This window comes from Sinocyclocheilus rhinocerous, unplaced genomic scaffold, assembly GCF_001515625.1.
Source record: "Sinocyclocheilus rhinocerous isolate Xijiao unplaced genomic scaffold, SAMN03320098_v1.1 scaffold1214, whole genome shotgun sequence".
Taxonomy (NCBI): domain Eukaryota; kingdom Metazoa; phylum Chordata; class Actinopteri; order Cypriniformes; family Cyprinidae; genus Sinocyclocheilus; species Sinocyclocheilus rhinocerous.
Window position 1 is genome coordinate 210,874 of NW_015627891.1, and position 24,325 is coordinate 235,198.

General features: G+C 37.2%; 1 protein-coding gene across 4 annotated transcripts; it reads right to left on the minus strand.

Moving 5' to 3' along the window:
* Positions 1 to 1,552: 1,552 nt before the first annotated feature.
* On the minus strand, positions 1,553 to 24,303 carry trim9 (tripartite motif containing 9). Of its 4 annotated transcripts, none has more exons than XM_016548090.1 (12): positions 23,637 to 24,303; positions 16,928 to 16,975; positions 16,498 to 16,593; positions 16,274 to 16,396; positions 12,744 to 12,854; positions 11,216 to 11,369; positions 10,936 to 11,081; positions 6,421 to 6,559; positions 5,038 to 5,076; positions 4,558 to 4,807; positions 2,759 to 2,921; positions 1,553 to 2,559 (listed from the first exon to the last, which is right to left on the minus strand). In XM_016548090.1, the coding sequence occupies exons 1-12, from the start codon at positions 24,273 to 24,275 to the stop codon at positions 2,482 to 2,484; spliced, it is 1,986 nt and encodes a 661-aa protein (XP_016403576.1). In that variant the 5' UTR covers positions 24,276 to 24,303; the 3' UTR covers positions 1,553 to 2,481. The 4 variants fall into 4 exon arrangements, with proteins under 4 accessions (XP_016403576.1, XP_016403566.1, XP_016403573.1 ...); XM_016548080.1 differs by having other exon boundaries at positions 4,504 to 4,807; XM_016548087.1 differs by lacking the exon at positions 5,038 to 5,076 and having other exon boundaries at positions 4,504 to 4,807.
* Between the last annotated feature and the right edge of the window lie 22 nt (positions 24,304 to 24,325).

Below are 24,325 nucleotides of genomic sequence, written 5' to 3' on the forward strand. Positions count from 1 at the left end.
TATACATAAATCTACCGGTATATTAAGTAGGGTTAGGCACCTTGTTACTACAGAGTGTCTTCTTACGCTTTACTGTAGTTTCATTTATCTATATCTTTCATATTGTAATATAGTTTGGGCGAGTACTTTTCCTACTACTACTCTTCAAAAAAAATAAAAAAAATGTATCCTTCAGAAGCATTTTGTTAGGATTGCAACCCAATCAAATGCATATACTTCATCTGCTTCTTTATTTCAGAAACTTCAGGTTCTTACTATTTATGATCATGATTGAATATTTTTCAAATGTGTGTTTTCATGTATAAGACATATTCAAGTGAGGGTAACATTCCAGAGCAATTTAGAATGTATTTTAAAGTAAATTCACAGGTTCACTGTCACTTAACTCATCAATTTTCATATTTTCATCTTCCAAAAATTCTCACTTGTAGAGGTCAAAACTTGATAAGATTGAGGGGTATTAACTTATGGAATGGTTTATCCCATCTAGCAAAAATATTATTCTTTAACATGCTATGTATTAAGATGTATAAAGGATCATTTAGTGCTGCTTTGTAATTGTTTTTTGTTTGTTTGTTTTTTGTTCTTTATGCATTTTATGTGCCATATACGTTTTGTTTTTGGATTACATTATCTCTGGGTTTTTGATATATGTTGAAAATTAATTTGCAATCATTCACATTTACATATTTGTTATTGTAATTTAGCTTCTTCCTTAATTTCATTACTTGTTTTTGTTTTCTTTATTGTTTAGGTGGAGGCTCTAAATAAGCCCTTTTGGGTTTTCTGCATCCCCCTGCACAGTATATGGATTGTACTTTTCTTGTTTGTTTTTATTGTATATATTTTATTCTTGTGCAGATAAACTAAACTAAACAAACAAACAAAAAAAACTAAACTTTAAAGTAATAATGAAATTGTTATTTATTTAAATTATTAAAATATTTGTGTGCACGTGTGTGTATTACCCCACATTATTATGATTTAAAACATTAACATTATTACAAAGTTTTGCCATTGCAAATTTGCACAAACTATTTTCAAAGGGAAATGACAGAAGACAGCTTTATATTGCACCTAATCCAGTTTATTGAGCATAGAACTTTACAGATAACAACAATTTAGACACAAATATTAATAATAATAATAAATTTCTTATATTGGGATTAATTTATGAAAAAATACAATTTACAATGGGTGAAATTTTCCCTCACTGCACCCACACATTCAATTGTTTGTTGAGCATAAACCATGTGCTTAACAAACAGATAAAGTACAGCACCTGCTCCATATTTTAACCCCACCAGTGGGATTTTAAATCTTTTTCTTAATGCAAAAGTGCATCCTTTATGGTAAACTAATAGCCAATGCTTCAAGCAGCTACAATGTATGCTGTCTCGTTTAAAGTTCTCTCTTTTTGATTTGCAGCTCTATTCTTTTATATTGCAATATTTTCTCACATTGAACATAAGCAGCACCAGTTATTTGTTTAGAATTTGCGTTTAGCTTGTGCAGATTTGAGGCAGCAAAAGAGAAATAAAACAGAGAGAGAGAGAGAAACAAAAAGTTTATTCATTCTCATCTCTCCATAATACGTTACGCAAGGCTGTGAAAAAGCCTGTGTGTGTGTGTGTGTGTATGTGTGCATGTATTTGTCCCAATTAGTGTTTTCTATTCTGTTCAACAAACTGAAAGCCATTATCTCCTCACTGACACACATTCAGCTCATTCTGGCATTGTCTAATATGTCCCAAATGTATGTTTGCTCATCCACTGTGAATGTGGAAGGAAGGCTGGAAATATCTCACGTTGACTGAGGTGTAATATGACAGAGTTTAGGTTTAGGGATTAGGTTTGGGTCAGGGTTTACAGTTTGAGTTTCAGGGTATGGTTTAGGATATATAACATTAACTGAGGCATAATATGAATGAGAAGGTTGTAATATTAGATATTTTACTCTAGTTTCTGTCCCCATCTGCAGTTAAAATCACCTTTATGTGCAACAGAACATTTTTATATAATGTAAAATGCATCCTCTAAGGTCTAACACATCAGTAACTTATTTCTAAGCTTAACTTCACACAGAGGATTTTATCATGAAACAACAGACAGACATCTGTTAATATCCAGTAATCTGGGAGTTCACATCCATGAGCACCTTTTTCCATTAAAACAACAATGACAACATCAATAATAATAATAATCATATCTAGAAAAAGTGTAAGAAAGAGAGAGGGAAATGATTCAAGAATTTCAATATCAATTTACCTCACATCAGGGTCAGATTTAAGGTTAGGGTTAAGTTAACACTAACCCTCACATATATCACGTCCATTTACATTTCAGAGCTCTCAGAACGTGTTAAAATTAATTAATGACTGTCTGCAGCAATTCCCCCACAAAGTACACACAGCTGAATCCATGCACACTTGTCTGTGCGTGTGTGTTTGTATATGAGTGTGTATCAGTTGTAATGACTCTTCAGCAGACTGAGCCTGCAGCTTCAGATTCTCCAGGTGTATAAAAATCTGGAATAGGCAGCCCAGAATGAAGAGTCACCTATGAAAAGAAACATACACAAAAATTTCATATATCTTATTTTGTTTCAAGTTAGCATAATACTTTATATATAACTTTTTGAAAGCAGATAGAAAGTGTGTTGCATCATAAAGTCCACACAGATCTCATTACATCCGTTTTCACCTAAGTATATTCTTTTATGGATCTTATTTCATTGAATTAATGAAATTAATGTTACCTGAACATTGCGGTTGATGCTGATGGCCGGGTAGTACATGCCCTCCAGTGTGTTGAAGGCAACGGGTCCCTGTTGCTCATCATTTATCAAAAACAACAGAATCCCACGAGTGAAATCCAGCAGCACACCCACAGTCGCTCCTTTACTTATTCCTCCATCCGTACTGAGAGAGGGAGAAGAGAAAAACAGAAAATAAATGAAAGACGATGCATTGACCAAATAGAGTGCAAGACCTATAATAGACCCTCATGCTTTTCAATAAAACACATACAAAATACAAAAGTGTCATTTTTTAGTCAACATTTATCTGAGCATTTCCTACAAATATATTACAGATCTTAGCTTTTAGCCTTGACCTCTCTCCTCTGCATGAGAATAATATGAACCAGCAGCAGGTGGCAGTAATGCATCACGTTTTTTCCATCCACTTGAATGTGCTGTAGTTTTGCTCATTTCCACCACAAATTAACCAGCCCCAGCTTTCCATCATATGCTTTCTGTCTAAAACCATGCCTCCAAAAACATGATAGGCAACCAGATGTCAGCAAGCCTGAACATGCATATTAATTTACAGGTACCGTAGAGAAATGTTTGCTGTTCACAGAGCCTAGGACTGTCACTGAGACAGGTGTAATTTCCCAGGACACCTATTTCAGTGATATCCCTCAGATAGTAGGGACATTTTATGCGTGTTAATCCACAACCTATGGCGCCTTAGAAATAATATTCAGATCCAACAGCTGATTCTACCACACCATCTATACACAGGTAAAGACACTGAAGGTGGGAGAGTATGAAAGATAAAAAGAATGAAAACAATAAAGCATATTGTTCACTGTGACTGTGTGGGTGAAGGTGTTATTTCTATATTGCCAGCTGACAGTACAACTGCGGTGTGATTTATGAAACTGTAACAATAGTGTTGTATTTGCATTCTTTAGAGAAATGCTTTTTTTTATGTAAGTGGGTGTATTTTCTGTTTTGACAGAAAATCATGTTTGCTGGATTCTTCTATGTTGGCACCTTGTCACAACATTGGCAATAATTTTGTTGACATTTCACAAATATGTTTTAAACATGTAGTTTATGAGTCATTATGTGACTAAGGACTATTACAACAACATTTAGAACATATTCATTTATGTAATTATTAAAATTAGCTTCATTCATTGCTTCATGTAAGATTTAAATAGCATCCACTTTGTAACCAAGGGCAACAGTGAACATTTGTGATGAGGCGCTTTATCAGGCTTCTTTCCAAGAATTTCTTTCTATAATTTATAATAATATAATATAATGCATTTAAAAAAAAAAGTAATTGATATCTACACTGTAAAAAAATATTTTTTTAAAGTTGTAAATAAAACAAAGATTATTGGAGTATGATTTATTATAAAATACTATTTCAGTTTTTCTGCTTCAAAATTTCACATTTAATTCAATGTGTTACTTGCTGTATCTTTGTAACTGTTTGTGAACTTTATTAGCAATTTCTGAAAGAGAATTGTTTCCACACCAATTGGTTTTCAGAGAACAAGCTGGTAAGTAATTAATTGCATTAAATTTGCTTCTTTTTTAGATTTTGCTCAAATCTGTGAGCAACATGGCCTTTAATGATCATGGTTTCTGAATAAGTAATAGCATGATGCATAGAAATTTCCGATTGTTTAAGATTCTCATGATAATCATTTAGTCATAATTATCATCTAAAGAAGTTCCAAAACACAAGCATGCATACTTCATACCGATTGGTGTGTGAGTTGTTATGCATGAACCAGGAGCGGTTGTTGTCCACATACATGGCCCAGGCTTTATCATCCTTCCCCAGCATCACGTCCTTCATGACATCCGCCCGGGCGATTCCAAACGCAGGGTCAGGGTGGTTGTCATAGCGATCGATGGTCATCTCCCAGTAGTGCACGCCACGAGAGAACCCTGTGTTGCCCATGACGACACGGTCGTCGTAACTGTTACACGTTACCGTGAGGTTGTCGTTGGACAAGATGATGTCAGGGTGGGCCGATGCAGGGTCAAAGGTGAACCAGGCAACTGCAGAAACAACACACACATACATACAGTCATAAAGGCTGGTTGAGCTTTGATTTACAGTAAGAATAAAAGTCCAGATGAGTTTAAGAACACAGAGAGAGTCGACACTGCAAATCAAACTTGCAAACACACACTCACTCTCTCACACACGCAAACAAACATACACAAGCAGACAAGAAAGGGTATATGAGTTTAACAATGATGATGTTCAGATATTCAGGCATTCATACCTGCTGCCAGAGTTTTACTACCATATGAAGGTAGACTCACTGAAATCAAGAGAAAGAAAGAGGGGAAAAGAGCGAGAGAAGGTTGGAGAAATAAAGAAAAGTGGAAAATGCAGAGGACAGAAAATGCGGAGGGGTAAAGGAGAGAAAAAAAAAGAAAGTAACAGAATTGGGTACTGAAAGAGAGGAAGGAAAGCAGCAGATCAGGGAAGCTGGACTTACTCAGCGCTTACAAGTAATACACTACTATAGAACGTTAGTACAGTTAACAGCACACTAACAATGATATTCATTTATATTAGTAACATACAATTAGACATACAATGGTGTTCATAAAGACCTCCACAGCAGACTGTCAATGTGACGTCACTGGCACTTTCCATGAATAGGGTAGAAAAAAGAACCTGAACGTCTTTACTTTTTTTTTTCCATTAAATGATCAATGGTAAATGCTCAAATTCCAGGAATTCAAACTAATTATTATAAGACCTGTTTGATTTTCTATTTATTTTAAATGATGATTTTGCAACAATGCAACAATGTGTGGTTTCATTATTTTCTAGTAATTTACAATTAACCTGTTAAGTCTGACATATTATATTTGTTATTATATTATTATTTTATTATTAATATTATATTATCATAAGATGATAGCCAGAAAAATATCATTTTTGAAATGTAAGAATATAATAATAAAATATAATATTATAATATAAAATGTAAAAAAAAAAGTTTTTGTTGAATATTATATTTGATACATCAGACTTTTGTAGCTCATATAGTATGATATACGAGAATATGGAGCTGAAATTCAAGGAGGAAAAACACCATACTTTAATTAAGCTATTTTATTTTAAAACATTTTAAACTGAACATTTAGAAATTAGGTGCAGTTGCTGATATTTATATGGAAAAAAGTCAGATGAAATTCTGATAGCTTGCAATACAATAATGATTGAGTGATATACTAATAAATATTCCTCAAAAGCCTGATGTATCATATTCGATACTCATCTTTTAACATAAACATAAAAAATAAATATACAACTATAAAATCTGAAAAAAAAAAAATGTATAAACAAATCTAAAAAGATAAAGTTAATTAGTTTTGAACAATGTTTAAGGGTGATACATACATGCAAAACTAGCTACTAATTTAATTTTATGTTAGAAACTAGTTTATAAAATGTATCTGATGGCCTAACAACAAAAATGTATGCATCCCATTGCTTAAAAAAGACACCAAAGTATATACTATTTGTGGAAAGTGCACACTATATTGACAAAACTAATAAAAATCTGCTGTATTATTTTGCACTGACATGCTCAAGCTTCCCTGTGCATTAAGAGTGAGTGTGTGTGTAACAGTGAGGTAACATCTCTTACTCTCTGATGTCTGCATGACAAGCGTTTTGCTGTACTGGCCGACTCCACTGGAGTTAAACGCTTTAACACGAGATTTATAAGCGCTGTTGAAGTGTAGGCCATCCACAGTGCATATCATCTCTGTACCAACGTACACTTCCTACAGAATACACACTTCAGTTAGTAAACACACATGGTTAACACCCTTACTGTATACTGCACATGATATACTGAATACTGCCTACTATTTTTTAAACAGAATACATGAAACAGTATACATGTTTCACACAATTTTGTGTTAAAATGTGTTAACATGTGGCAGTCTAATCAAATACTGAATGAAGAAAATTTTTTTTTAAAAACCCTTCAATATTACTTTTGGTTTTTTGGTCACACTTGAAATGAAAGGCCAGACTCAGTGCACTACATTGTGGAATAAGCAGTAGTACCCAACACACAGTGCTTTGTTGTAAACTGCATTATGACTAACAAATTAAGTCTATGACTGAAATCGGAATAGCATACTACCATACAACTCTTACTATTACTATAGTAAGAGTAGTATGCTACTTCAAATTCAGCCTATGTATTCCAAGGCATGCAGAAAGTATACATTCTACAGAAATAGTAATATGTAGTATGCTATGTGTATTCTATTTCTGCAGTATGTAGTACACATACTTAGCATAGAATGCAAATTTTCTATATGCTGATGAATATCTTGGGAAAAACACAATGTGATACTGTTGCTAAAAATCTACCCGAAAATGGAGCAAATATGAGAACGCATGAACCTGACTTTCTAAAATAAGAGCTTGGCCTGTTTAGAGGATAGTGTGTGTGTGTGTGTGTGTGTGTGTGTGTGTCAATGTATAGGTGACAACATGTGTGTCTAAGAGAGAGTATTTCAATGCATATGTGTAAGTGTGAGTGTGTGTGGCTATATATGGTAAAAGCATCTAAGTTTAATCTCAGGTGATTCATTTTATGATCAGATCACTCAAATCAAATCATTATTCAAAGACTTTTTTTTGAAAGAAATTAATGTGTTTTTAATTAAATCAATTAAATTTATCAAAAAGTAACAGTAAAGACTTTTATGTTGTTACAAAAGATTTCTATTTCAAATACATGCTGTTCTTTTGAACTTTCTATTCATTAAATAATGCTAAAAAGAAAATGTGTCATGGTTTCCACAAAAAATATTAAGCAGTACAACTGATTTAAATATTGATAATGTTAAAGAGCAGGTCATATGGGTTTTTGAAAAATATCTCTTTTGCAGTTTATAACGTAGCTATCCTTAAATGAAAACAATCTGCAAAGTTGTTAATCAAAAAAGTGCATGATAAATAAATATATTGTCTCTCAAAAGAGAGAGTCGATTCTGAATCGCCTAAACGACGTCACGGGGCCAACCTGATGGGTCTGGATGTGTTTACATCATGTTGAGAAGACGCTGTGTTCAAGGATACCACAGAAATACAATTCAAACCTTTTGTTGTGTGCATGTCATTTTACCAAGGACTGCTTTTCTTATCTTGGCTTTTATCTTCGTCGGCTTCTAATCTTCTTAATTTGGACAAACAAGCTCTCCGAACCACAACCTGTAAGTACGATTGTGTACATTTTCAATTGAGTGCTCAAAATATCAAGTTTTTGTGCTAATATGTGATGTACACCTAGTGCAGCTTTAGGTTTCTAGGTAAAGCACGATATTACTGTCTTACTGAAGTAGTTCTGATAATTCGCTGTGAACCCACTATTTCCTAAGAATGTGTCGATTAATGTAGACTGACGTTGTTCTAATTACTTTGTTTAATAATAAAGAATGTAGTGTAGCACACAGACTTTATAATCATTGTGAAATTGCTGTTTATTTTGCTGCACCGGCAGTTATAGGGTTAATGCGGGAGTTAGTTAGGCTGGTGCGCCTGTGATACAGCTGTTCTGCGTTCTTATTAAAAGTTAAGACAGAGCGTCTTCTGTCTGTCGTTCTTCAAACATTACAGTAGACATATTTTGGTTTACAAACTGTATTGTTTCATCAGTTAGTCACGTTAGCACTCGGCTAACGTATCCGCCATTATTGTTTTAAGTGTTCACAGTTTAGCAGCTAAACTTTAGCTGTGGGCACGATTCGCTTGCATAAGTGTTTTTGTATTTTATGTCATTATTATAAGAACGGATTGGAGCACTATATTATTGTTTTATGTAAAGGTGCTTTGTCAATGGTAGCGCTGGCTAACTTGCTCAAGGACTCCTCTCTGTGCCAATCACAACAGGCTTGGCCCGCTGACCAATTAGAGCAGAGTAGGCTTATGGAAGGGAGCGGTCCGAACTTGCTTGGAACGAATCGTTTCGAAATCATTGGCAAATGACTCTAATATTAAATGTATATTCTGAGAAAATTACAATGTTTTCTGACCTTAGATGCATTTAAACCTGTTGTAGGGGACTCCAACACAATATTAGGACACTTTAAAATACCATATGACCTGCTCTTTAAGAAATGTTTCTTGAGCACCAAATCAGCATATTAGAATGATATCAAGGATCATGTGACACTGAAGACTGGAGTAATGACTGCTGAGAATTCAGCTTTGCTATCACAAGAATAAGTTATATTTAAATAGAAAACACAATATATATATTTTCCAATATTGCTGTTTTTACTGCATTTTAATCAAATAAATGCAGCTTTGATGAGCATAAAAGACCTCTTTCAAAACCATTAAAAATATATGAACCCCAAAAATGTAAATTTTAAATGGTTTGTAACACCGAAATGAAATGAAAATAAATCACAATTGGCCACTTGTGATCAGAATATATGAGCGGAGTGGAGCGTCAACAATTTCTCCTCCACACTCCAAGCATTCAATAATCACTTCAGCATTTCCAGCTCCTCGCTCAACTGATCAGAAACACCGCTCTGCCTTCGCTCCATGATGAAATTTGTGGCTAAAGTATTTCATTATGTTTTGAAATATCACAAAGTTCTGTTCAGAACTTATATTAAAGGGGTCATATGATGCTGCTAAAAATAACATTATTTTGTGTATTTGGTGTAATGAAATGTGTTTATGCGGTTTAAGGTTCAAAAAACACATAAATAAATACACAATACTAGAAGAATAGCTTTAAAAAATTAATTTATCAAAATTATTTCATCAAAAATATCTTAATTTGTGTTTCGAAGATGAACGAAGGTCTTACGGGTTTGGAATGAAATGAGGGTGAGTAGTTAATGACAAAATTTTCATTTTTGGGTGAACTATCCCTTTAATGCCAAGTGTAAACGGGGCCAGTGAGTGACAGTGGTTGTGTGTGTTCATGCATGCATGTGTGATCGTGTAAATCTGTGTTTGTGGGTGCAGTGGTCCTCTAATATAAATAGACTTCTGCAGTGAGGGGCATGAATCATCTTTAGACTCAGGCATTTTGCGGGAAATGTGAGATGAGACACCATGCTTGTGGACTTGACTTGATCTATTGGAAATACATGCGTGTTCCTCATCATTCAAATGAACGTCACTCTTTCTGACTGCTCACTGCCAAATGACAAACCCACGCTCAACAATATCACTATATTAATACAATGCACACTCACATCAGATGTGTACTTGCGTGCGTATATGCATGAACAATGTTTACTCAAATTTTTGTTCCTTTAGAGCAAAACCTCTTTCTCTTTGACAGATCATTGAGTCAGCTGAGCAGAATCATCATGCAGTGTCCAAAAAATAATAATGTATGGTCTCTGTAGGATTTCCTTGGAATAGTCATTATTATAGCAGTTTTGCTCGATGCTGCTATGAAAATATCTGTACTATTCTACGATGCAGTACTTTTATCATAAATTTAATCAGTGCTGTGTATTTCCATACATGATTTTGCACAGCTTCAGTTCCATACTGAAAATTAATGTGTGGAGTTGAAATGCTGGCCGATCAATTAGGCTCCAATTTAGGACATATCAAGCTTTTCTAGCCCCATACTTTTTGTTGCATTCTGCTCAGCAACATGCCCATTCAAGCTCAGAACTGTCTGATACCTGGATCAAGAATCTAATAATTCCCATTCATCTTAATTGCAATATAATAACTTCAGAATGGCTGTCAATTCTGAAAGATGCATTTGAGCAGCAGAGTGGTAGTTAAAAGTTTGGAATAATTAAGATTTTTTAAATTGAGGTTAATATTTTTGAAAGAAGTCTCTAATGCTCACCAAGGCTGCATTTATTTGAGCACCGAATCAGCAAATTAAAATGATTTCTGAAGGTTCAGGTGACTGGCTGCCGAAAATTCAGCTTTGCATCACAGGAATCAATTTTATTTAAAAATGTTATTTTAAAATATATTATATATATATTATCAAATAAATGCAGTCTTGGTAAGCATAAGAGACTTTTCATCCTTTTCAAACATTTAAAAAACCTTAATTATTCCAAACTTTTGACCGGTAATGCATATCTAATCCTGAGAATGCAATTAGCACTGAAGGGTTCACTATGTGTCACTATGTGACACTCACTCTGAACTGGCCTCCATTCCCATCATCCAGTTCTAAAATGTAGCCATCCACAGCAATGGTGGAGAGAGGCGGCTGTTTCCACGACAGAGTCGCACTGTTGGTTTGAGTACAGCACTCCTCTAACTGAAGAATAGGAGCAGCTGGAACTAAACACACACACAAAGCCACAAACAAAGACAGACTGGGTTATTTTGGGTCCAGTGTTCTGTCTTACTGTGTCATTAAGGAAAGCCATGCAAAAAAATGAAACACACCCTCTCACACGCACACACAGACTCACCCTTCATCTGGACGAAGTCTAACTGGTGTATTGTCTGCAGCAGGGGTCCGCTGTCCAGCGTCAGGTCAAAGTCACTGCTCATGCGAGGGGTCAGAGAACCCTTCCCCCACTGATTCTCCGTCACATGGACCCGTCTTATCAGAGCATCTGAGATCTACACACACACACACACAGACTGTGATTCAGAATATATTACACGGCATTAAGTCAAATTAATGAAGTGTTGCAATTATGTAAATGTATGACCTTCTGTTCATTTAATAAGAATCCTTGGAGCAAGAAACATTTTGTGATCAGAAAAGTTTTGAAAGGCAAGGTGTCATTGAGCACGAGTGCTTGTATTAGAGGAAAAGTTTTATAGGATCACACACTTTTTAACGAATACATTTCCATGACCTTTCCATGCCCTCTCCACTCATTTGTGAGTAATTTCTAGGCAGTTTTCCATTTGTATATCTAGTCTTTTTTAATCTTAGTGAATTGTACAAAAGTCTTCACCAAGGTCCTCAAGAGACCAATGATGTTACACTGGCTTACAACCAGTTTTGCACAACACCCACAAAGAGCAATATAATAATATCTACTAGTATAGATATTAAAGTTCTGGCCAACAACAATAAGCCAATTATTTTTATTATTATTGATACTTTAAAAAGGCCGCTATTAAAATTATTTTAACGTGTTGTTAATATATATTAAATGTATTATTATAATATATAAAAAATATAAAACTACTATTTTTTATAAAAATTTAAAAATGAGACACTATAAATTAAATTCAAAATACTTTTTAAAAATATGCAAATGAATGTAGACATCACCAAACCATAGAGTATGAAATAATGGCTGATGACTATTATTTTAATAATAATTTTATCATTTAATTTTTATAATTATTATTACTTCATTATTTTTCAAATAAAAACACAATTTTGTAAAAATAAAAATGCTTTTAAAATGCTACAAGTGAAGTGTGGCATCACAAAATTATATATTTTTATTACATTACAAATTTATATTAATTTTGAGATTTGCTAAAAATAAGACTATTATTAAATTGTTAGTGTTTTTAAAAAATAACTTAAATGAGTGTTCGATGATGGCAAAGGTAATCCAAATAAAAATTAAATAAAAACTGATAAAAGGAGCATGCAGAAATATCTAATACTGACCAATACAGAAAAATAAAAAATTAAATATGGTACCAATACATATGTTTCACCCCTAATATCTAACCAATTAAATATTTTAGAGCAGAGCAAAGGTTGAGAAAAACACTTGCTGCAGTCTACTCTGACGAAGGACTTCATTGACCAATAAGAATTTCAGAGAAGCGGTCCAGTCTTTGGAAATCCAATTTGCTCTACTGAAAACTGATTTGGATCTTGGTACATCCTTAAAATAGATCTCATGCATTCCCATCCATTAAAAGTTTCAACTGATCTTTCTCTAGTGTATAATCATCCTAACTTTCTGGCCCGTGTCAGCAGATGAGGTTTATTAGTGTGATACTAAAAGGGCCAATGACCTGGAGGAAGCCACTGGGGTCGTTTTCTTTGATAACTTCCAGACAGTATTCCATTAGTCCTGTGGTCTGCCTCAACTTCACCGTGCAGTGGGATATCTGATCACGAACCACCTGAGACAAAAAGGAGATAAAGAGGCAGAAAGAAAGAGAAAGAATGAATTCATGATAACTGTGCTGTGGTAGGGTTGCTAGGCAACAGCAGGACCAATTGTCAGCATCCTCTCTGAGCAGCAAACACATCACTGACCTTTTACAACAAAAAAAAACATATTAAAATCCATTTGCACTTCATGTCTGCATATTTCAGTGGATGAATGTATGTGTCAGCGTGTGCCACTCCAACTTCTACTTAAACCTACCAGTTACATCTCCTTTACATGATGCACAAGTACACACTAATACACACACATGTCCTCCAAAGCTGCAGACAGTCTCAGAGAGCATCTAACCACATTGAATGATTCAAACATAAAACACTTCACATGAAAGCCATTTAAATCCAAACAGTATGAGACAGAACCAGACAGAACTAGATAGAACTGGATAAATGCAGTCTCATCTCGCAGAGCCACTGGTCAAAACTAGAACCCCAACATCTTTGTAACCATGGGAACAGGCCTGTGGCAGCATGGAGACAAGAAGGGAGAATAGGCCTATAAAAGATGCTAGCAAAAGCACCAATGCTCAAATACTAGACCAGGACCAGGACAATTGTAACACTACATTTCCCTTCATAACTCACAGACAAATATATGTGTCATCTTTCAATGTAAAAAAACAAACATCTATATATGCCAAAAGTAACAGTAACATTAATTGACTTGAAAAGTAAAAAGTGAAAAGTAGACCACAATTTAATCTAACTGAAAACTATAACTGAATAATAATGCTTCAATGGAGGAAGCATCATTATGGATTATGGATTATTATATATTTTGGCCAGAAGCCAAAGAGCAGTTTAAAGTTAAAGTGCCTTAATGATGGATTTGTTTCTTACAAACACACAGATTTTTACTTAACAAGACGTTAATGGATGGACTGGAGTTGTGTTGATTATTTGTGGATTATTGTAATGTTTTTATCAGCTGTTTGGACTCTCATTCTGACGGCACCCATTCACTGCAGAGGATCCATTGGTGAGCAAGTAAGTGATGTAGTGCAAATTTTCTCCAGATCTGCTCCAATGAATAAACAAACTCATCTATATCTTGTATGGCATAAGGGTGGGTATATTTTCAGCTATATTTTTTATTTTTGGTTGAACTATTTTTTGACAATTAAATTTAGCTTAAAAATTCGCACAAAATGATACAATTTTACTCCGTTTTTTTTTTCAGAGAGAAAGAGAAATCTACTGCAAATTAGTTGAGTTAAAGGTGCTGTATGTAAGTTTTTGACTCTACTAAAGCATAAAAATATCATAATATATTTGCAGATATTTAAGAAACATGTTAAGTTAACATACTTGTTTATCTGAAAAACAATGCTACAGTCAGTTATTCTCCTTTGAAAATGTGCGTTCCGGGACGGAATGTCTGTCTTTGTTTTGGTCTGTGTAACCCGCCCACTGCCAGTTTACCCAATTGTATTTCGGCACCCCGGGTTGCCATTTCGTGGAAAACACAGCGTATTTAATTTCATTCATCGCCATGTGCGCTCGTTCCTGTTGGTGTCCTCAATCTGGCAACCTGCATGTCAAGTCTGAGGAGGAGGGGCAGGGTGCAAAAAACCCTCTCCAATATATTAAATTTGGACTGCAATACCTAGTTCAACCACTAGTTGTCAATCCTACATACAGCACCTTTAATTTAATCACTCAAGCTTGTTTGTTATTAAAGAAATTTAGAGTTTTTTTTTTTAAATGCTTTTGTCATTTAATTGAAAAAAGGGTGGATTAAAGATTATATAAAACTTAAAAGAAATGGTAAGCAATAAAAGCACCTCAAATATGCAAATCAACTTTTACATTTGCATACATTTCGATTTGGACACGTCATTTAACAACTACCCAAAATCAGGGTCATGTTAGTGCATTATAGATGAAGTGACTAGAATTCTTAAGACTGCTTAACAGCACACTGATTTTACATTTAGTTTCTTTCAGCTGCATTTCAACCAAAGAGAATTGCAGCACACTAACTATAGATGCAGTCTCACTGGATCAGCCTGGGATTCAGAGTCTGATTCAAGGACACAATGACTCGAGGTTAAACCTAATATCTCTGTGTTAATAGCCCAGATTTTTAGCCATTAAGCTGCATTCCCCCCATGAAAGAAACCCTTTTTATATGGCATAGAAGCTTTGGCTAGAAACAGGCTGTTTTGACACACCAGCAATGGCTGCTGATTAGCCCTGCTGCCTGAAGCATTCTGAGCAATCTGAGTCCATTCTGAATCCAACTTTGGCAGAAAATAGATTTAATGAATTTTTAAATGGGAAATAGAAATTATCCACAGTGCCCAGTCATCTGTTGCCCTAATACAGAAATGTGTTGAGATTTCCATGAATGTAAGTTAAACACATTTTAATAAACCAAACATTAAACTAAATTCTGTCATCGTTTGCTCACCCTCATGTCGTTTCAAACCCGTATGACTTACTTTCTTCTGCTAGAGTCAAAATAAGATATTTTTTAAGAATTCTGATAACAAAACAGTTTCTGTTCCTATTGATTTATATTTGTATATCTTCTTTATATATCTTCTTTTGTGTTCCACAGTAGAAACAAAGTCTTACAGGTTTGGAATAATATTTTTGGGTGGACTATGTGTTTTCAATGTATTTTACTGTAGTTCTATTCCTACAAAGCTAAAAAAAAAATTACATAAAAAAATAATCCTCTTGCAATTGAAAAAAAAAACAAAACGTGTTAATCTAATTCATTCATCACTTCTATTAAAAAGCTTTAAGGTGGCACTCGCTAAACCTCCAATTAAGAAATCAAATCAACTTTTAATAATTAGTAATTAGTAAAAACGTAATTAGCACCAGATCCATTTTTACCTTGAAAATAGTACAGAGATCTGTCATTCTGCTTTTGTTGTTTATTAATGAACTCCTAAAAATGAGGAATGAAACCCAATAACTGAGAAATGAATGTTGCATGTCATCTCTTTAAAAACTCTAGAAACAGCAGGCTGGATAATTGGTTTATGCTTTTAACCATCTTGCCGTGTTCTATATGATAATGCATACGAGTCCCTGCTGCCCTGTAGTTCATCTCACTACACTCCACAAATCCGTAAAAATACTATATGACTCAGTAATATAAAGGAATTTTCTGTATTGATATTTCACAGGTGTTTTACTTATATTTTGAATTAAATATTAGATTGTGTTTTAGGTTTGAAAGGAAATGTCCATAAACTTCACAGAAAATATCCTGTCAGAACATATACTACCTTTTCCATTTTTCTACATATTTCTTTTCTTACAGTGTACAATTCTTGTCACATTTATGTAAAACAAGCGGCATACTATATTTATCTTAGAGATTAATTTTGGGGATGTTTTGTGTGGTTGTGCTTACTGAGAGTTTGTGTTCATGTTCTTTGGTTACTCTGATGAGAAGCTGAGCTTTCCTGCGGTTGAGAGCTTCAATCAGAGCATCACACTGGGCGACCAGACATGCCTCGAATTCAACTCCATTCTCCTGAAGCACAAGGTGAGGAAAAATCAGATCATAAAAGTTGATATAGCACTGCACAGGTGTGTGTATGAGTGCATAAGTGTTAGTGTGTGTCACTGCTGTACCTGTATGTGTTGTACCATATTTCTGAGCTGCACCAGGAACTCTTTGGCCTCTGTGGCCCGATCAGACAGAACATTTAGTGCTTGAGAGAGCTGTCCCTGGAAATATAAAGACAGAAGGAGACAGAGATGTGAGAAGATATAGGAAGAACTATATATGAAGAGCAATTGAACATTACTAACCTAATTTTACTAAAGTTTTAGTAATGGACTTAGGTTATGTGTGAACCTTTCTAAAGCTTTTTGGATAAACCAGTTCCAAAATCAAACAACAGAGAGGGGAAGTTACATAATTTGTGAGAGGTTAATCATTAAATCTGTCATTTAAAGAGTGGGTGAGAGAATAGGAAGAGGAGTCAATGTGTGTGCGTCAGGCAAAGTGAAAGAATGTTACTTTAGAGTGGGAAAAATATCCCATTATAAATGTTCTCACATTGCTATGACAACCATCCGCCAAGAGACCTCCACTTTCATTTGTGGTCTGTTCTCAAACGAGGAACAAAAATGAGAGAACAAGGAATGAAACACAGTGCTCCAAATTTCATTCTATGGCCTACATACTAAATCACAGCCATATACACTACAGCATTACGCACTAGAACATTACATACTAGAGTCCTACATATGACAGCCTCACACACTAAAGCCCAGCACATTACAGCATTACACACTAAACTAATACATAACATCCTAGACATTCTAAAGTCCTGCGATGAGAACCCAGCAGGGGCAGTGTTACAGAAACATCCTATCTTAAGCATTTGTCCTAATTGAGAGCTGAAATCACCATTGTTGCACTCTAAAAAAATGCTAGGTTAAATATAACCCAGCGCTGGGTTAAAAAGGGACAAACCCAGCTATTGGGTTGTTTTGACCCAGCGGTTGAGTTGTTTTGAACAATCGAAACAACCCAGTAGCTGGGTTTGTCCCTTTTTAACCCAGCATTTTTTAGAGTGTGCTAAAAAGATAAGACAGGATTCTAGAGTTTGGTTGGTTATGTAATAAGGGCCCAGTTGCTACAAACCCATTAGTTAAATAATTAGGGCAAACGTTTTTTCTTGCACTGGTCAATTTTGAGATTTTGGCCTATTGTGCTATATCATGTCTTATTTCAGACTACACTCTAAAAAATGCTGGGTTAAATACAACCCAGTGCTGGGTAAAATAGGGACAAACCCAGCAATTGAGTTGTTTTGACCCATTTTTTAGAGTGTAGTGGAAAGAAAACATCCAAAATACACATTTAAGAGTTTATTATACTTTATGCATTTGCATCTGCAGATTTTAATTGAAATGCATATCTTTAAAAGTAGTTTTTTCTTCTGCACTGAGCCAGAAATCTCCACTTCAGTAACACGTGCAGACGGCAAGTTCAAAAGTTTAACTCCTATTTATATTCTGAAGTGTTTTTTTTTTTTACACAGGGGTTGTTCATATATCATTCACCTAATTTATATCACATTGTATTTCAAAAAATATGGAGAAAATTTATTTCGGTAAAAACCTTTAACTTTGTCAACAAAATGAAATAAGAATTTTGAACCTGGCTTTATCCAATGTTCAAATTTCCATTCTGAAAAATGTATGCATATTTGTGCATATTTAATAAGATAATGCCTCATTTGCATATTTAAACATAACACTTCAGAAAACATGTAATACAAAACAATTGTCTTAATGTATTGTGATTAATCAACTTGGGATGTATGGTGATATCTATTAGTTAACATTTATACCACATTCACCTGCGGTGTCTTACCTTGGTCTTGCCAACAACTGTAAAGGTATTATCACAAGAGTTCTCTTACCTTGAAGGAGTTAGTCACAATGGGATAATGGGATTGGTAAAAAGGGCAACAAGAATATTTGGGAAACATGTTTAGAAACAATCTTTTTTTTCCCTATTTCCATTTGATTGCGCTAGTGGTGCAAAATTGCATACTTTGAGAGAAAAGATGAAAATCATCCATTTCTGCTCTGGAACAGATTGAAATCATCATTCTGCTGCATTTGAACTTTACTATAAATCTTTAGCAATGAATGTTTTGCACTAGTAATAAACCTATTCCAAAATCGAACGACAGCCTTTTCACTGGAAAATAAACAATTTCTGTTTATAATTTAGTAAACAGTAAGTAAAATCTGTAATGTCTGTAAAATAACCATGCAAAATAAGTGAACTGTTAAAAAATACAAAGTTTTATATATGGAATTGTTATATCTGACACCCAGCACTCTAGATATCGACATTGGCCATATGTGGACTACTATTTTACCAATTAAAATATTAAAATTGTACATATTTTGCACTGTTGCAAAAAAGCAGGAATATGACTTTCCGAGCATCAACACATCACAGGCCCCATTTCCTGCTTGCTGTGCAAGTGTCTGTGTATGTAACACGGAAAGATAGATGGAGAAATGGAGAAAAATTGAAGCATATGGTGCCCTGAGGCTACAGCAAATCTACAATCTGTTTAGTGAATGACGAGCAAGTGTCTGCAGTGTGGAAAGAGGGCCTTTTCCTCTGATATGAGGCCAGCTTGCCAGTGTTCAGTGAAACAGCTACATATGGGACCACAGCAGAGGACACTGATCCAAGATCTGATCTGTGCGTGCATGTGTGTGTGTCCCAAGTGCTAAAAGGGGGAAGCCGTATTTGGGTCTGCCGTGATGCTGCTGCTGTCCCAGTTCAAACTGATACTGTAGCCACAACATCACACATGGAGCACGGAACAGAGAGTAATGTAACTGAACACATAAAATAATGTAGCTCAACACATGGAGTAATGCAGTGCTCGAAATGAGGGGGTGGACACTGAATAGGAATGGTTTCCTTATGCTGGTTAATTTTTTCTGCTCTCACATCTGTCTGCACCTGAAAATGTCTCCTTGCCTACTTCAAAAGTGACAAGAGGGTTGAATGTTACTACCATACAACAGCAGTTAAGCCAAATTACAAAATAAAATGCAACCAAATTCCAGAAATGTACTATTTTTAATTATTTGATTTGATTTCTTGATTAACAGATTTAAAATTTATAGTAATTTATCAGTCAATATTAGATATACATAACTGTTCAAACGTTTGTGGTCGGTAAGATTTTAAATGTTTTTGAAAGAAGGTTGCCTTCATTTGATAAAAAATACAGTAAAAACAGAAATATTGTGAAATATTATGACAATTATATATTTTAATATTTTTTATAATGTAATTTTTTCCTGTGATGGCAAAGCTGAATTTTCAGCACCATTACTCCAGTATTCAGTATGATATGATCCTTCAGAAATCATTCTAATATGCTGATTTGGTGCTCAAAAAACATTCCTTATTATTATCAATATTAAAAGCAGTTGTGCTGCTTAATATTTTCATAGAAACTGTGATACAAAAAATGTATCACAGTTTCCACAAAAATATTAAGCAGCAGAACTTATTTAAACATTAATTAATTATTTCAGGATTCTTTGATGAATAGAAAACTCAAAAGAACAGAATTTTTCGTCTATCACTCACATAGAGTTAATCTTTAAAAATACCAATAATTTAATAACACCGTTAAAAGTAATCTTCAGCAAATCTCAAAATGAATATCAATTTTCATACTAACACTGTGGTACCTTAATGCATTTATAGCATTTAAAACGTGTATAAAAAATTTCAGTGTATTAAACTGAATTTTAATATTGCCCATTTAGGTAACACTTTATTTTAAGGTGTCCTTGTTACACATGTTACATGTACTTACAATTTGTCAGGGTTCTGGACTATCTGTGTGTGTTTTGCTCCCCGTGACCCAGTTTTTCCTCGTGTTAATTGTGTTAATTTGTTTCCAGCTGTGTCTATTTTGTCCCTCGTTATCCAGTGTTTAAAAGTCCTAGTCTGTTCAGTTTGTGTTTGTCAGGTCTGCTCGTTCCCTACGTGTGTTGGCTCAAACTCCTATTGTGGATTATGTCCTGTGTTTCGTGATTAAAGACTGTTAAACGTTTCCTCGTGACTCCAGCGTGTTCCCTCAACAGCGTAACATGACAGAAGACCTGACCAAAACAGTAACCTCTCTGTGTCTACCCTCCGTTTTGTTTCCCATTTTTACCCAGTGTCTTTTTTCCGTTGTTTCCTCATGGATGCCCTCCTTCACCCGGAATATCTCCTCCTCCTGCTGGAGCAGGGGGAGAGATCGCTCGAGGACCATACTAGACTGTTCCAGCTGCTAGCTAACACCACCAGCTACCCGGACGATGCGCTCTACAACGCAAGTTTAAACACCGCGTGCAGAGCGCAGTCGTCCGAAGATGGTCCTCGAGCGGATTTCACCGCGTTTGTGGAGTGGATTCTGGCGAGAAACGGATCGCCTCTCATCGTCACTGGATGATCTCATCTCGCCAGATCCACTCCGGACCCAGAGCCCAGCCCACCATCTCTTCGCTGTGCGGAGCTAAAGCCCGAGCCCACCGACGACGGAGAGCCAATTCCCGCCGCGATCTACGAGCCAGCGCAATGCCGAGCGACTGAGCAGAGGATCCCCCCGAACGTAGAGCTCAACTTGTCAGACCAGGTGCGAGAGCCGGCGACAATGCCCGCCACGAGGGAGAAAGCCGTGGACGGTGTGAGCGTGGAGAGGAGCTCCGCCCCCTGCAACGCGGCTGAGGGTGAGCTGAATATGGCGCGGCGAAAGTGCCAAAGCAAAGAGGAGAGGGCTCCAGTCCCCGAATCCAGTCCAGAGTGCCCTCCAGTGCCAGCTCCTAAAAAGCGCCCTCAAGTGTCCGCTCCTCCTGAGCGCCATCCTGTTCCCGTGTTCCGCCTAGAGGGGGCTTCCGATCCAGAATTAAGCCCTGAATGCCCGTAGACCCAGCGGCTCCACCTCGGCTCCTAGCTCCCTCGCCTCCACTGTCACCCGTCGATCCACCGGGCTCCCTTGTCCCTCCGGCTCTGCCTTGGTCGGGCGTCGACCCGCTATCGCCTCAGGACTCCGCTCCTCCGGCTGCACCTCATTGCTCCGTCCCACCGGCTCTATTAGGCTCCTTCCTCCCGCCAGCTTCACCTGGGTCCTCAGTTGCTCCGGCTCTGCTGCGGATCTCCGCCTCGGTCGCCAGAGCCCTCGGCTCCACCCTGGACCCCGGATCCTCGGCATCCCCCTGGCTCGTTGGCTTTCTGTCTCCGCCTCGGGCTCCTCCACCACCTGCTCCGGCGGCCATTCCTCCTCCATGGCTCCTCCCTCCGTCGGCTCCACCGTGGGTCGCCATCATTGCTGTGGCCTGGGTCCTGCTTGGCTCCCCCTGCTCCAAGCCCCTCCTGTCTCCTCCCTGGCTCCTCCCTCCATCGTCTCCTCCCTGAACTCTGTCTGCCGGCCCCCTCCCAGACATCCGTCCTCCTCCTGAGCCTCCTCCTTAGTTCCCACCCATTTTCCCCCCTCTGTTGTTCTACGGTGCGAGGACGCACCTTCCGGGAGGGGGGCGATATGTCAGGGTTCTGGACTATCTGACTATCTGTGTTTTGCTCCCCGTGACCCAGTTTTTCCTCGCGTTAATTGTGTTAATTTGTTTCCAGCTGTGTCTATTTTGTCCCTCGTTATCCAGTGTTTAAAAGTCCTAGTCTGTTCAGTTTGTGTTTGTCAGGTCTATTCGTTCTCTACGTGTGTTGGCTCAGGCTCCTATTGTGGATTATCTCCTGTGTTTCGTGATTAAAGACTGTTAAACGTTTCCTCGTGACTTCAGCGTGTTCCCTTAACAGCGTAACGTGACACTATTATAATAACAATTAATTATGCATAATTACATGTAAATAACCCTAAACCTAATCCTAACCCTAACCATATAGTAAGTATTTAATATGTAGTTAATTAATAACATGTAGTTAAATAATGACAATTATCAGGTTATCATATCACCCAGAATATTTAATATTGGAGCATCACTAGGTGGTCTCACACCAACAATATTTCTAAATGCTAAAGTAATGTACAGGCATAACCTGTGTGTGCCATGTTAAACCATATACTTATTGATCCACATCCCTCCTTGTTGATTGCTCATGTTTATGGTTTCTGATTAAATAAAATGGTATTGCTGATGGTTTACTGCTAAATTAACTCCCTCACAATTTATTATCTTGGATAAAGCAGCATGTTGGGACTAGGAGAGAGAGCGGGGATTCTTTCCTTATTCTTCGCCTCTCCTATGGATACAGTCTTTCTCTTCCACAGACAGGCATAGTAAATCAGCTCACTGCCTCACTATATCATGTTGCTACAACAACAGGCCACAGCCACTGCAGTTTTACATGTTCCATGAGGAATCCAGACACACACAGTTAACACGAGCATCCTGTACGGTTGAGTTCCCATCAACAGATATTTTGAAAATAACACAACATCACAGGAGCATTAAACCTCCATAACTTCAAAACAGCACTGAATGTGCACTGCAGTTATAATCATAGACGCCTCGAAATCCATACAAACATATATTTTCCATCAAAAGTTTTGCCTTGAATACTTGGATTTGAATTACTTTGGTTTTTTTTCTGTTGAATCTAAGCTGGAGAGCCGGTGCGCAAGTGTTTTTCATTTGGCCTGAATCATGGCTGGTTGTGTCGTGCGCTGTGTTTTAATTAGACCGGTGGTGTCTCACCCGTCACAGTGACAAGTCTAACTGCACTAGTCCTCTTATACTAAAACCAGAGTGCTCAGCCCACTGAAAGGAGATTTGAGCTGGTTTTAAAATGGTTTAGGCTGCACACTCTTAAAAATAAAGGTTCTTTATTGGCATTGGTTCCATGAATAACGTTTAACATTCATGGAATCTTTCCACTGCACAAAAGGTTCTTTACAGTGAAAAAAAAAGATTCTTTACAGTATTCTTTACACTAAGAAAATAATGTTTTTTTAATAGAACTGTTCACTGAAAGATTCTTTGGGGAACCAAAAATTCTTATTTTCTGGCATCACTATGTGAAAACCTACTTTTGGAACCTTTATTTTTAAGAGTGTAGCGGACCAAACCAACTGAAGACCAGCCCAGACTGCGAGACATCCAGACCAGGTTGTTCATCTGTTAGACCGGCTTAAACCAGGTGGATAGGTTGAAAGTCATCAGTGATTTAAAAAAAAATAGTAAACAACAATCTCAACCAGTTTCCCCACCTTGTGGAGCTTCCACATGGCCCCCAGAGCTTTGACCTCATGAGTGGAGTGTTTGCCGTCCTCCAGACACTGGTAGCACACGGGGGTCTTACACTGGACGCAATACATACTCAGGTTCTCCAGCTCGTGCTCGGTGCAGGTGGAGGTCTTCCGGGGACTCGCGCGGCGGCTGATTCTTCCTTGCGCCGGCGGCACGAGCCGGTGTTTGGCTAGCGGACCCCGGGGCGGGTGGCACCGTAGGCGGCACGGGTCGCAATAGAACACGTCGCACTGCTCGCACATGACCGTCGCCTCGCGGGGGCTCTTCTCGCACAGCTGGCACTTAAGCGCGGCCGCTTTACTCTGCTGGTACCGGTCCACAACCCCCTCCAGAACACGGTTCTTGGGGAAGCCCCGGAGCCCCCGGTCATCCAGCGTCAGGCTGCGATGGCACTGCGGGCAGGTGAGGCAAGAGTTTCGCGGTACCGGCGGCAGGACGCCGGTGTGAGGCAGCAGGTGGTGTTGCGCCTGGGGCGGATGAGGCACGCTAGGGGGGAAAACGCGCACCCCGTTGGGGGACTTTTGGCACGGGGTGGTCGGTGCGCTCACGAACCCGCCGTAAGAGCCGTATCCGCTGTCCGCCTCGCTGTACAGACTCATCTTATCCAGGTCTAAGTAATCATAATCGGAGACACCGGTGCCTGACGCGC